Genomic DNA, 14526 nt, shown 5'->3' on the forward strand with positions numbered 1-14526 from the left:
CCATGCACCTCACCCCAATATAAATCCCAGATTAGTCTAGCTACTCTGTGTATCTGATGAGGTGAACTGTAGCTCACCAAAGCTTATGCATTTTAATAAAATTTGATAGTCAGGAAAGGTATTCTCTGATGCATTGACTCTCATGGCTCTAGAACTCTGTGTTAGCCCACAGACTGTCAACTGAAGATCTTTGTGGTAGCCTGCAAATTGTTAACTGTAACTATTTAATACCAAGTGATGATTTGATTGTCTTGCCCGGTATGATATTAGCCTCAAATATTTTTAATAAATTACATTGATTGGTTACTAACTATATTTTTCATTTTTGGAGTTCCTGAATGTATACATCTACTTAATAACCTGTAGTCTCTGGTCCTGACAGAATAGGTGTGGTGGGAAGCTGACCATTCATTGCAACATCATCTGATCATGAGAGAGGTAATCTCAGACTAAAACTGGGACAGCGCTTTAATTTGGAGTCCCTCACGAATCTTATGTTTGTGGTCTTGAATTTTCAAACCATAACAATGGAACTACTAACTCAGATTATTTTCCCAAGTTAATTGATTTAATCTTACTATCAAGATATTTATCCTGTGACTTTGCTCTGAAAGCTGCCCAGAAATTCCATGTTTATAAAAAGTTACTCATTGCAATAGATTGCTTGGAAGCATGCCACTGGGTGAAACATAGTTGATACCACATTGTCTAAACAAAAGAAGTAAACTTTGGGACAATGTTTTTTTAGTGTTGCATATTATAGCTTCCCCTCTTTCTCTGCCACTGTTCTCATCCCTCAAGATTATTGGTTTCCTGCTGTGGGAATCCAGCAATCTTATGAAGGATTTTGTAAAGAAAGAAGAGGCAAAAAAGCTTACCTTTCTTGTTATTCAGTTGACTGGAAAGGAACATGGCCATGGCTTCATACATACTATACTTTTGGAGCCAAAGGCTGTATACAGGGACAGTTTAATGTTGCATACTCCTCTTTTATAAGTCATGGTTATTAAAGAATATTGTCAGAATTGTCACTTGAATGTTAATGCATTTAGCATGAAATAGCAAGATCACTACCAGGTATGTCAGTTTCCTATATCTACTGAATTTTACCATGATGTTTGTACTGTGACATTTTAGAAAACCACTGCTCTAGATGAATGGTTAAAGACCAGTCAGTAAGACTAGCAAGAATTCTCTTGAATTCATACATTACATGAAACTATGGTGTATTTATTATTATTTAGTGAATAAATCACAATGGCTGGGTTCACGCAACATGCTAAGCCAAAGCCAAAGCAGCACACTATGGTTTACAATGATTTGTGAATCTATGTATTAATTAAAGTGAGCAGAACATAAGCCTATCCAGGCTGCATCACACTATCCTAAAAACAGTCATGAAGCAAAGATTGGATGGAATCCAGTTAATTTAATCTGAGGACACTGTATTCTTAGATGTGAGGCTATCCTTATTATTATTTGATTCCTGACACTATCCACTTCTTAAAAGCAGATTTCCCAACCAAATGTGCTCTCTAGATGGATTGGGCTACACTGGATTGCAACCCTCATAATCCCCAATCAGGATAATCAGAGGGTATCAAATTGAGGAAAGCTGAACGTTGAGGTTAGATTTTTGCACATCCACAGATAGCTAAGCCTCAGCTGTCATAGATCACTGCATTCATCTTCCTTTTCAATCTACTGTCCTTCTTATAAGATGTATAGGCTATGAGGCTTTACTCAAGGCATCTTGGTTTAGCTAGCTTTTATAAGGGATTTGTACAAGAGTGTTATGTAAAGATCAGTGTTGTCTTGTGAGGCCATGCTTTGAAAAATAGCACTGCTTTCAGGATTTTTGGGATTGGCTTCACAGACTAGTTTCCGTAAATGGAAAAAAATGCACTTAGAAAGCAGTATCAAACAGTTTCAGCAGGTCACCCTGAAGGAACTTCTGAAATACATGAAGCGTGCTTCAGTGACCGGAACAGCTGCTGGACTAAATGACAATTATTCAGCAATAGATTCTAATTATTCAGCTTGTGATAAACAGTGATGATCTTGTCTGCAAGGTTTCCTTTGTCATGGTGAATGCAGAATCAGTTGCTTTCTTTTCATTAATTGTAATAAGTGTTTGGCCTAACTGTTGACATGCCCCATCTGCCTACCCACTGCCAAAAGACTAAAAGCAGATTCTGACAATATTGGCCTAATCCTGACATAGACCAAATCATGGTTTGTGCTTGCCATAATTAGGGCCCAAACTACACTTTGGGCTTCCAGAGATACCCCACGTCAACCATGGTTTAGAGATGTTCATCCTCTCTAACTTTCCATAGGTTCAGTTATGAGCTTCCATTTCTGTCTCAAGGAAACGCCTTTGAAATAAAGCAACGGCTGCAACAGTGAGTCTCAACTGTTTTGGTATTAAGGGCTAAGCATAGATCACAAGCTAACTTTAGTCCATGGTTTGATATCCTGGCTTAGCAGCACCGATAAATCATAGCATCTGGCATTAATAATATGATTTTTTTTTCCAGAATGGATAATTGAGATTTTTTTTCTTTTTTAAGGTATTTTCTCTGGAGGTGCGGTCAAGATGAATAATTGGAGCCACATTCTTATTGTTTCCATTTTAACTACTTGGTGCTACACAGATGCTCAAACTACTGGTAATGTCATGCCTTGGTATTCAGTGAGATCAGTTACAAAATGCCTTTAATTTTCAATGGAAAAACAGGCTCAGGTAATAGATGTAATAACCCACTTTCAGTCAAAGACTGTAGAGCAACTGTCATTGATCTGAATTCAGCCACAGCCTTTCCAAGCTGGGAAAACCCTCCATATGAATCTATCACTGTTGAGCATGGGGCAAAAATGGTGGGATACTGCTGTTGGAGTTCAAAAACTGCCTGGGAATTACAGCTATATAGACTCCACTGATTTACAGAACATTTATGCACGAGAACAGCAGAATCTAAGTGGGCATCTGTTTACAAACCTCATAGCACTGGAGGATGGAAAATAAGAGGAAAGGGTGGAAGCCCCCGATGTGAATGGAGCTTGCTTCCTCAATGTTCATAGATTCTGCTGTTCTCGTGCATAAATGTTCTGTAAATGTTCAGTGGAGTTTATATAGCTGTAATCGCCAGGCAGTTTTTGAACTCCAACAGCAGTATCCCACCATTTTTGCCCCATGCTCAATGGTGATAGATTCATAGTTCAAAAACATATGGAAATATAATTTTGGGAGCCACTGTCCTAAATTAAAAATACTGTTCTGCTTCTACGGAAGAATGAAGAAGCAAATATAGACCACTGCTGTTTAAAATATAAGTAGTAGTCTGTTTTTAGCATTTGAGCTTCATGGGGCTGGGGTTGGGGGGGGGACAAAAAGAAATTTAATTGAATATTATATATTTTGGAAAAATAAAAAGTTCTGCAATAATAATTGGAGGATAATGATTCAAGCGATATAGTATTTAGTTTTTGCCAATAGGTAGCCAGATCTTCCAAAAAAGATAAAAAGCTGGATATGAAAGCCTCTGTTGGTCACAGTAGCTATGATTGCTAGCAAACTTCTTAAATTGTACCAGCCATTTAAGCTAATAATCATGGCATCTAGTGGCAGTGAATTTGTAACATTCAATACAGTTTAGGTGAAGATGTCTCCCTCACCAACTAGTTAATGGTAAGAATGGAAAACAAACTGTCATGTGTTTCTTCAGTCTGCAGAGAAGCTTCTGTTGCTGATATTGTGTTCATGGTGGATGGATCATGGAGTATAGGACTGAAAAACTTCAAAATCATACGAGACTTTCTATACACATTGGTCAACAGTTTTGACATTGGAAAAGATAAAATTCAAGTTGGGATGATTCAGTATAGTGATGAGCCTCGCAATGAGTTCTTCTTGAATTTTTTCCATCACAAAGAGGACATTTTAAAGAAAATACAAAATCTGAACTACAAAGGTGGGGGTACCCAAACTGGAAAAAGTTTGAAGTTTATGCTAGATGAGCAGTTCAATGAAATGGCTGGAAGTCGATACAGTGAAGGCGTTCCCCAAATTGCAATAGTGATAACAGATGGGCAAAGTCAAGACAACATTTCTGGGCCAGCAGAAGAAGTCAAGAATGCAGGCATCATACTTTATGCCATAGGCATCAAAGATGCTATTCTGTCTGAGCTTCAGGAACTTGCTAGTGACCCGGATGAAATGCATGTTTATGATGTGGAGGATTTTGCTGGCTTGCACGGTATCTTCCAAAACATCCTCCAAGTGTTATGTACTGCTGTTGAGGAAGCCTCTCGACACATCATCCACATTTCTCCAGGTAAATCAAAAAGGCTAACTGCCTCCTATATGAAAAAGGCTGCCCCACCCCCCCACTTTATATGCAACAGATAATAAAATCTAGCATTAGTGGCTTGTATAATTTGCAACGTCTTATCAGGTACAGGCCTGTAGTAAAAATGGGAACCTGTTGTCCATCAAGAGCACGGCAAGGATGAACCAGCCTTCCCTGCCCCCTCTCCCCACAAACCTGAGTACTTCAGATGCATGAACACTATAATCCTGTGAGGATTCTCAGCAGGGTATGCAGAAATCTCTGGGGAGGGCTGCACTGCAGACCAGTAACAGCATTTTTATTCATAATTCTGAGTATAGGGGCACACTAAAATCTGTGCTCCAATTTCTCACACTTTTAACATTTTTTGCTAGGAAAGAAGCTGCTCAGGGTTCTTTAGAATTTATTTTGGTGATGGTTTTAAGTACTATATATTTTATTGTTGTAAAGTGGCTAAGGCCACTGCCTCCTCCCTACCTCATCCTTTCTCCTTTATTCTTCCGACAAGTGAACTGCCATGGTTCCCTGATTTGAAGAAAAGCCACGGGAGCAAGCTTCTCCTTGTGTTTTCAAGGAATGGTGAAAAGCTGAGCAGGCTTGAGACCTTCAAAGAAATAGTTGTCTGACAGAAGGGGAACCACTTCCACCACTCAGCCATCTCACAAGATGAATAGGATAACTCTATTCACTGTCCACACTTATTTATTTATTTATTTTAAAAATGCATATGCTGCCAATTCCCATTTGGTGGCCCTAAGCAGTTTACAAGATGTCCTTATCCAGAAAAAAAAGGTCAAGAATTAGTTATTTCCTAGCGATGTGAATGGCTAAAAAGTACAGCACTTTGCAAGTCCTGAAGTCTGCAATCCTATACCCACCTGAACTCAGCATGGCTTACTTCTGTTTATATATGTATCGGATTGCACATTTTAGCCAACTGTATATTTTCCCATTCACAATATTAAGTGAGAGAGGGGAAAAATGATTTAACATTTGTGAGAACAGACATTCTTTCTTCCTCTCTTCCTCCCCCCCCCCCCCCCGCCCATTTTCATTAAATGGCCACTTCTGACATAGCATTTTTCTTCACAGGACTATTTTTTTCCACTGAACTTTGTGGAGAAACGCCCATGTATCTTTTGGTCTGGAATCAATCCATCTGCAACTGCCCAGAACTCCCTAAGCAACTGGCTAAATTGATGTTAGATATCCATGCCTCCTTGTTTAAAAACCCTGGTGTTTCTAGATATCTCTATCAGTATCATTCCCCAAAAATGTCCATGGAGAAAGAGATAAGTGCATCTTATTTGGAAGTGTATCTTATCTGGAATAATTTCATGGGACATTTATTTCATCTGAAGTTTCATAAAATGTGAAAGGTCTACAACAGGCCTGCTAACTGCCAGAGGTGCGATCTGCCATTCTGTAAGAATTGGGCTGGTTCCCTGGTGCTAGCAGATGGAATATCTTTCAGGCCATCATAGTCTAAGGTGCATTTGCACATATTCGTTTTACCTTATCCAAAGTATTATTGCTCATCATTGTTATTCATCGCTCCATCTATAAGCTCCTCAATAGAATACACCAGGTATTCCCTCCAAGCTTCCTTTTAAATGATGATTTTGATCTTACGCTTTGAGCCTAGCAGTGCATGGAGGTTATTCTGGGATCAAAAGAAATTTGGGGCTTTTGAATGACACTGGTTCTAATTTAGTAGCTAACAAGTTTTTCAGGCACTGGATGTCATTAAGCAAGCTTATATACTGACTGACCTAGGACTAGATAATGCTTTTATGAAGAAATAAAGGTGTGATTTCAAAGAAATATTGAAATAATATCTTCAGACCTATTTTATTTTGATTTTGAGCACAACAAATTAAATTCATTGGAAAAAATGAATATTATTAAATATTCTAACAATTCTAAAATATTATTAGAATAAGGAATTCTCAGTTTGTGTCTGAAGCCAGAAGGAACCTCAGATTGGCTAATGAACTCTCCTTTTTCTTCCTTTAAAAAATGTATTTCTCATTTAGTATGCCGAAAAGTCACTGTGGCGGACATTGTGTTTTTGGTGGACAGTTCATCAAGCATCGGCCTGGAGAATTTTCAGAAGGTGAAAAATTTCCTATACACCCTGATTTCCAGCCTTCACATTGGTCAGAACCAGGTCAGAATTGGACTGGCCCAGTATAGTGATGACATCTTTAAGGAGTTTCAGCTAAATGAATATTCTTTGAAAAATGATATTCTAGAACAAATAGAGAAGTTGACCTTCCGGAAGGGAAGCACTTACACAGGTGCTGCTTTGGATTTTATCAAGGAAAGATACTTTACTGTATCTGCTGGGAGCAGAATTCAAGAAAATATCCCACAAGTACTCATCCTGCTCACAGATGGGGAGTCAAATGATGACGTCAAGGTTCCAGCCCACAAATTAAAAGATGAAGGAATCTTAGTTTATGTAGTGGGGATTGGGATCCAGAACGCTACTGAGCTTATGAACATTGCAAGCCAACCTTTTAATAAGTTTCTGTTTAATATCGACAATTTTGATATCCTTCAAGACCTTACCAGCAATCTTCTTGAAACAATGTGCTTTGCTTTGGAGAGCCAGATTAAAGGTAATTAAATCACCTCTGGGAGTGATGTAACATTTCAGAAGGTATTTTTATTCTTTTTCATGTTAAGTTGTACAGTTTTCCTTTTGTGCAAACAGTGTGATTTTCCTTTTGTGTTGTCATAATTCCAGTGATTTCTGTGATACAATGTTTAAGTTGGAAAGCTGAAAAGGAAATCAGCATTGAGATTACTTGGCAAGTCAAAGACTTTTTAAAAAGTTGCATTTGCACAGAAAAACTTCAAAACTGACTATTAATTTCCACAGACATTTCAGGGTATTTTCCACCTTATCTCTAAAGTGGGGGGTGGACAATTTTGGCATGCTCTTTTATTTTTTTTTTTAAAGTCCACTCTCTGAGAGTTGGCAGAGTCACATTAGATGATGCAAATACATCACTGCAATGTGGGGGTGAACATATTTGCCTTTGGGGAGCTGGGGGAAAAATTGTTCATCCCTTTTGCACTTTTTGAGCACAAAAAGGGGAGAAAACTAAGTGCTTAAAAAATGGGTGGTTTCGGTGCTGAAAATCAGCAGTGCGCTCTTTGGCACAAAACAGGAAATGAAGGCAAGATAAGGGGCCACAGATTGTTTGTCTTTGCACAAGTAACTAATAATGTTGTATCACCTTTATTCCTACTATGCAAGACAGGAGTTGTCAGCTGCCTAAATCCTACATGATTCTTTTCCAAGTGTGATTCTCAGAGTTCCCTTTAGCAAGATTTATTGAGATGAGTGGAATTACAAGAATTTCAGCATCTGACCTATTTTCAGTTTAGAACCAGTATATCCCCATGTGAATTAGAGTCGAGGCATTGTGATTATCTTGACCTTTTTCTCAACCAGACTTTAAACTGATAGCAAGAAAGTGTGCAGATTTACACGACAATTTCTTGAATCTTTATCAATCTAGTAAGCAACTCTTAACAGGAATGGAGGTTAAGAGGCAGAGACATTTGGGCCTCCAAAGAAGTCATAGCAACTAATGAAATCCAGCCTGCCTTATATAAGTGATAATCTGTTGGGGCTTTCTGACAAAAGTTGAATTTTGAGAGCAAGTGGGTATGCTTTTAAAAATAGTTGCCATGGTAGAACATGGCCAGCCACAATGAGTTGTAATTATAATGTGGGTTCTATTCCATTTTGCATGCCTTTTAAAAGCACACTGTTCTATTTTTCCTCCAGCATTTACAAAGCGCTATGCTGATGTTGTTTTCCTTTTGGACTCCTCTAAAAGCATGGGATCCACCAACTTTGAAAAAGTAAAAAAAATCATTGCCCAGATCGTTAAACAACTAGACATCGGCCCTAAAAAATACCAGATCGGCTTTGCACAGTACAGTGCAGACGGGCAAGTGGAATTTTTGCTGAACAGATATAAGACGAAGGAAGATATTCTTAATCACATTCAGAGCAGCACTGTATACATGGGAGGCCCTCTGAGGACTGGCAACGCTCTCCAATTTTTGCGAGAAGTCTATTTTGTTGAGAAAGCTGGAAGCCGACTTAGCCAAGGGACGCCACAATTTGCAGTGATTTTCTCCTCAGCTAAATCCAAAGATGCTGTCAAGAAAGCTGCAGAAGATCTGAAAGAAATGGGAGTGAACATTGTAACAGTTGGTATCTTACATTCTGACAAGAAAGAAATGGAAAAGATTGCTACCTCTCCTTTAGTTTACCAGGCTGATGATGTAGAAGGCCTTGATCAGGTTCAAAAGATCATCATAGATATTGTGGAAGCACCAGTCCAGCAAGAGTATGATGCTGCCATAGATGCATATGTGCCAGCAGGTATTGTTATGTCACTAGAAGAAGAATCACACATTAAAATAGGAAGGAGGACAATGTAATTCATCCAGCTTCTACAGACAAAACATTATTGTCCTTATTGTTCCTCATGAAGTCAGTGAACATTCTTTCCTGATATTTTCTCAGTTGGATTTGCTTGAATTAGAATATCATTAATTCTTAAAAGGACTTCAGTAATCAGGGCCGTGCAGAGATCTGGATTGAAAGGAGAAAAAGTATTTCAGTGCATTTATGACTGTGCATGTTGCAACTGTTGGCATTTTCTTAAACATGTCTTTTCTTGGAATTAAGGTGGCAGCCACAGCTTCTTTAAGTACTGCCAATAGGGGCAATGTGCATGTCCAAATCATCTTTTCCCTTTCAGATCTAGATTGTTAGACAGACCTAGTAATAAAACAATCAAGAAAACTTCCATCAGTCCCAGAGGCCTTGTGATATGTCATGACAGACAAGTTCTAGTTATATTGCTTATATTATGGGTTTGGGTCAGGGACAATTCCTGAATGTGGACTGTGATGTAAATTCTAATATCTCCCTACTGATTCAAACCAGCAAGATTTCTGATCAGCATCATAAAGTTAAAACAGTCATGGCTGACCTTTTCTTTAACTTCTTGAGAGATGGCTTCATGGCTTCACCCAAGATAGATGCACATCAGGGAACTGTTTCCAGCAATGAGCTTCCATTCTGTGTCCAGCACATAGTCTTGAGTATTGCCCTCCTGGTGTCCTCCAGATGTTTTAAATGGCAGCTCACATTACCTCCATCCTGCTTGGCCAATGATCATAGTTGGTCAGACTTGTAGGCCAAAATGATCTAATCTTCATCAGGGACATGTTTTCCTTATTGGCTAAAGTGTTTATATGCGTTTAGGAATGCCTTGGATTAGGGAAATGAGATGCAGAACAACAAATGCCCCGTGAAGGACCTGGATCTTTCAAATTAAATAAATTCTTGCACAATGAGGAAACACTGTGAAAATTGTCCTCCGCAGAACCCATTTCCATCTTTGCATCAGGTTCCTGTAATAACTGATAGCATGGATGCACAGATTAGGGAAATGAAGGGATGCATTTTCCATTTGACTGATGTTCTGAGATTTGTATTAAAAAATAGGCATGATTAGGCTAAGAAATAAATTCAATTAATTAAGAGTTACAAAATGCATATCCTGGGGTGGCTTACTATCCATCAAAATGTGCCAATAAAAACACCACAGTTAGTTTCCATAAACCTCCAAAATACCAGTCCAAGAGATTCTAATTTAGAGGAAAATAAAACTAAGTGTTAAATATTAAATATTAAAAAATAAAATAAAATTAAAGTACACTAAATACTTACAGTAAAGATGACTACCCCCTATGAATTTAGTATTTCATTTAAATCTCCTTTCTGTTATTCTGAAAGTCACAATTTGATGGCATCTTTTGGAAGGCTCTAGGGACGCCTCACTCAAGGCTTGGAGGGCTACATTTGACCCTAGAGTTTCAGGTTGTACATTTTGGTTCAATAGATATCTACCTGCATATGTTGCCTTTCACCTGTTGGTAGGGTTTCCAATTATATTTTCATCTATTAGTTTTGCTCTTACTTCTTAAACAGATGACAGTCAGACAGTAATCTTAAATGCAGTTACCTGGGAGTAAGTCTCATGAAACTTCTAAAATTGCGTTGTTGTTATCACTTTGTTTTTACTGACTTTTACCTGCTTGTTTTGTTCATAGTTTGCTCCTCTGCCTTGGTGGCAGACATTGCATTCCTTGTGGATGAATCCACTCGCATTGGTCGAAAGAATTTTCAATTGATCAGGACTTTTCTGCTCAAAATAATCAACGCTCTGGAAATTGCCCCAGATTATGTACGAGTTGCCTTGGTACTTTACAGTGACAAGCCAAGATTAGAATTCAGCCTGGATATGTTTGAAGACAAGTCAGAGGTTGTGAACTATCTGAAAAGACTGCCTTATCGTGGGGGGCAAACATACACGGGAGCTGCTATAGACTTCCTAAGGAAACAGGTTTTCACCAAGAGAGCAGGGAGCAGGAGAAATCAAGGAGTGCAGCAATTGGCTGTAGTGATCACCGATGGTCAGTCCCTAGATAATTTCACAGTTCCTGCATCCAGGCTTCGACGGAAAGGTGTTACAGTTTATGCCGTGGGCATCCAAAACATTTCAGCGAGTAGCCAGCTATACAAAATTGCATCTCATCCCCCGAGGAAACATGTTACCACCATGGAATATTTCTTGCAGCTATCAAACTTGGAGTATGTTATCAAGAAACAACTTTGTAATGAAATTGTTTCACAAACATTTGCCATTCCAGTGAGGTCTCGTACCCTGAAGGAAGGTAAGAGAATGATCCTGATTTCCCAAAGAAAAGCTTTGGGAAATCAGGTATTAGTGAGGGTTTTTTGGACTTGCCACTTCTATCCATGCCCACATATCCCCATTCTTTGTCTCTCTCTCAGGCAGCTAGTAAGGACTGAAACAGGGCAAGGGATGGATGCATCAGATAAAAGATAGTTGAATCAAGGTGGGCAGCTTGCCTTCATCAACCTTCTCTTATTCTGATTCTACCCATTCCCATTCACCCTTCTGCTACCTATAACTTCTTGCCACCATCCACCCAAGAAAAGGACTTAGTATAAGCTTCCCAGATTAGACTGCTCTTCTGGTGTGTAAACTGTCATGCCCAGAATTCCTAGCCATTGTATTCATTATTGGAAATTCTAGGTGTTGTGGTTTGCATATCTGGAAGGCCCTCAGCTTGGAGAAAGCTGAATTAAGGGATGGCAGAAGGCTTAATTACATGGAGGATAAGCAATGTGGGCCTCTCCTTTGGCTGGCCAGGGTATTCTGTTTCACTGCAAATAGTGAAATTTTGTGGTCTAGTCCATTATCATGACTGGAAAAGAAGCTATAGCTGTGTTTACAGCCAGCAAAGAAGCCTGTGATGCCTATGTGCAAAGGAATCCTATTTCCCCTCCCTTTGGAGCTATCTAGGATGGGAGGGAAAGGTGGCAGAAAGTGAGCTGATAGTTGTTCCTCCTGAATAAAGCTACATATCAAATACTAATCTGTTTTCAATAATCACCAATAAAGTTTGCACAACTTGATTGACTTTGGGGACAAATGTCTTCATGCTTGCCCGTCCTAAGGGATCCATGCTTTACTCTATGCCTTGTCTTCATTTCCCATAAAGCAAAAGCTGGACAGCATTTAAAGAATATTGTGAGTTGGAAGAATAGGACTTCTCAGTTCTATTCCCAACTGTGTTCCATCTTCAAGCTTTGGATCCTAAACTGCCCCTGGTAAAACCTGTAGGTTAGGAATTGTTGGCTGGGAAGAAAATATTTTCTAGGGCAAAGCTAGTATGCAGAAAAAGACTTATGCCTTTCTTGCACTCCAAATTTGCATTGTTCCAGTTTAATATGAGCTGCACTGTATGAATATGAGTATGGCCATTTTGTTTTGTTGCGCTTGAGCGTTTGCATTAAAATGTGTATGTATGCATATTTCTCAAAGTATATATCTTTTTAGTTGTAATACTGCCTAGCACACACAGTTTTGCTATTTTTCATAGTATAATGTTTCAAATGCTCGGTAAGGTTTGGTTTGTATTTTGGCTTCAAAAATGAGAAATTACATAATTTCACATTCAGTAGGAACTAAACAACTTTCTCCTCCATCCCTAATTGTAATGCACAACCTATTTTGGCCCTAAGACAGTATTTCCTTGCATAAACCTTTTAATGTATCACTGGATAAGTAGTAACCTGCAGTGTCTATATTCATTCCCAGTTTATTTGTGTTTGGGGAAGCTAAGATAATATCATAAAACGTTCCACTGAATGTTTATTGAAACTGAGTGTTGCTTGGTCCTCACAGTAAAGGAATGGACATTCTTACCTTCCCCTCTGTTTTCTTTTCATTAGGCTGTGAAGAGACAGAGGAAGCAGACATTTATTTCTTGATTGATGGTTCTGGCAGTATCTATCCACAAGATTTCCATGACATGAAAGTCTTTATGAATGAACTGATCAGCATGTTCCAGGTTGGCCCCAGCCATGTTCGTTTTGGAGTGGTTCAGTATGCGAGCGTTCCCAGTACAGAGTTTCTGATTGACCAGCACAACACAGTGGTCCAATTAAAGGAAGCCATCAAAATGATCCAGCAGATTGGTGGTGGCACTAGAACTGGGGATGCTTTACGGTACATGCAGAATCTGTTCAAAATTTCAGCCAGGGACAAGGTGCCCCAGTTCCTCATCGTTGTTACAGATGGTGAATCCCAAGATCAAGTGACCAAAGCTGCAGAAGAGCTGCGGGCTGCAGGGATCGTTGTATATGCCATAGGTGTCAAGAATGCTGTAAAAAGAGAACTAGAAGATATAGCTGGGACCAAAGACCGGATGTTTTTCGTGAATGATTTTGATTCCCTAAAGCTCATCAAACATGATATTGTGCAGGATATTTGTTCTCCTGAGGGTAAGGTGTTTTCCCCAATGAAAGTTTCTCAAACTTTTATCATAACAAATCTTCTGAAGGCCTCATATATGAAAACAAATTCCATTTAACCGCACTAATGGCATTTTTCCTACACTGGTCATATTTATGCTTTCCAAGTGAGAGCTGAAAAGAATTCATCTTTGTTGGGTTAAAAGGATTGACAATACTCCTCTTAATCTCCACCTTTCTGGGGTTATTATTAAGGGACAGGGTATCCCTTGGGAAAGCCATACAGCTGACAATTGCTTCAAGTATAGAGTCTTTTGTGTGAGGTCACTTTTGACTGTATTTATTTCTTAGAGATATCGGGTAGCTAAGACCCATTGAAGAAAAGTCATGAGACTAAATTCATAAGAGAGCAGAAGTAGTTTTTACTTCTTATTAAATGAGAACTTGTCAAAAGAATCATGAGCAAGGAAGTAAAATAATGAAATAATGCATAGTACAGCTAGTAGCAACCCTTGACACCACATACCAGTTAATAGATTCTAAGCCTTAAATTCTAAGTTAATTCCACATTAAGAAAAGAATAATGATCTTACATACATTAAAACACAGCTGAATGGAGTGTGTCATTCCATTCTCTTCTTCCTGTTACCCCTTCCCACTTTTTTATAGTTGTTTCAAAGGGAGTTTCTGCTCTCCCTATAAGATCTACAAGCAGAGATAACTAAGGGAGGCAACTTCAAAGTGTTTCCATGGAAGAGGCCATTCGAGCTCCTGGTTAGGCTTCCAAGTAAGTCCACACACCTTGGTGACTTCTGCCTGGATTGCTATCTAAGCATGGTTGCTGCTAAACTTCATGACTAAGTCAGTGTGCTGTGTTTTCACACCTTTCTTATCAGAGAGCCCCACAGGAGTGTGTCTGCTTTCCGTGAAAACTAGTCACTCAATCTAGCTTTAGAAAATGGCCAAGGAATTGTCTTTTTATGAAATATGCTGACATTTTACCATTAAGATCAATGGTTTTCATAGGTATGTCTATTTCTGGACAGTAATTACAACTTCAGCATTATGTAATCCAGTGGTACCTCTGGCAAGTTTCATGGGGTTTCTGAAGAGTTTCTGATATTGGGATTGCATTCAAGTATATTATTGTCTTAAGTGCATTCAGAGATAATGCAACTTTTTGATGCTCTTACCAGTCACCAGAATGATGAAACATTTCATTTGGTTCTTTGAATATATTGAGAGGATGACACAGATCAGAGCATGGGTAAGAAATGATGGATAGAT

At 38.8% G+C, this 14526-nt stretch overlaps 1 protein-coding gene across 1 annotated transcript in view; it reads left to right on the forward strand.

Annotated features, from left to right (window-relative positions):
• Positions 1-2579: 2579 nt before the first annotated feature.
• Positions 2580-14526, forward strand: part of LOC134497938 (collagen alpha-6(VI) chain-like) — a 71293-nt gene continuing 59346 nt past the window's right edge. The window contains exons 1-6 of the mRNA XM_063303972.1: positions 2580-2672; positions 3729-4337; positions 6389-6976; positions 8158-8763; positions 10506-11129; positions 12718-13269. Coding sequence (XP_063160042.1) covers positions 2600-2672; positions 3729-4337; positions 6389-6976; positions 8158-8763; positions 10506-11129; positions 12718-13269 — 3052 coding nt within the window. The 5' untranslated portion in view covers positions 2580-2599. The remainder of the gene's footprint in view (positions 2673-3728; positions 4338-6388; positions 6977-8157; positions 8764-10505; positions 11130-12717; positions 13270-14526) is intronic.

This window comes from Candoia aspera, chromosome 4 (assembly GCF_035149785.1).
Source record: "Candoia aspera isolate rCanAsp1 chromosome 4, rCanAsp1.hap2, whole genome shotgun sequence".
Classification (NCBI taxonomy): Eukaryota; Metazoa; Chordata; class Lepidosauria; order Squamata; family Boidae; genus Candoia; species Candoia aspera.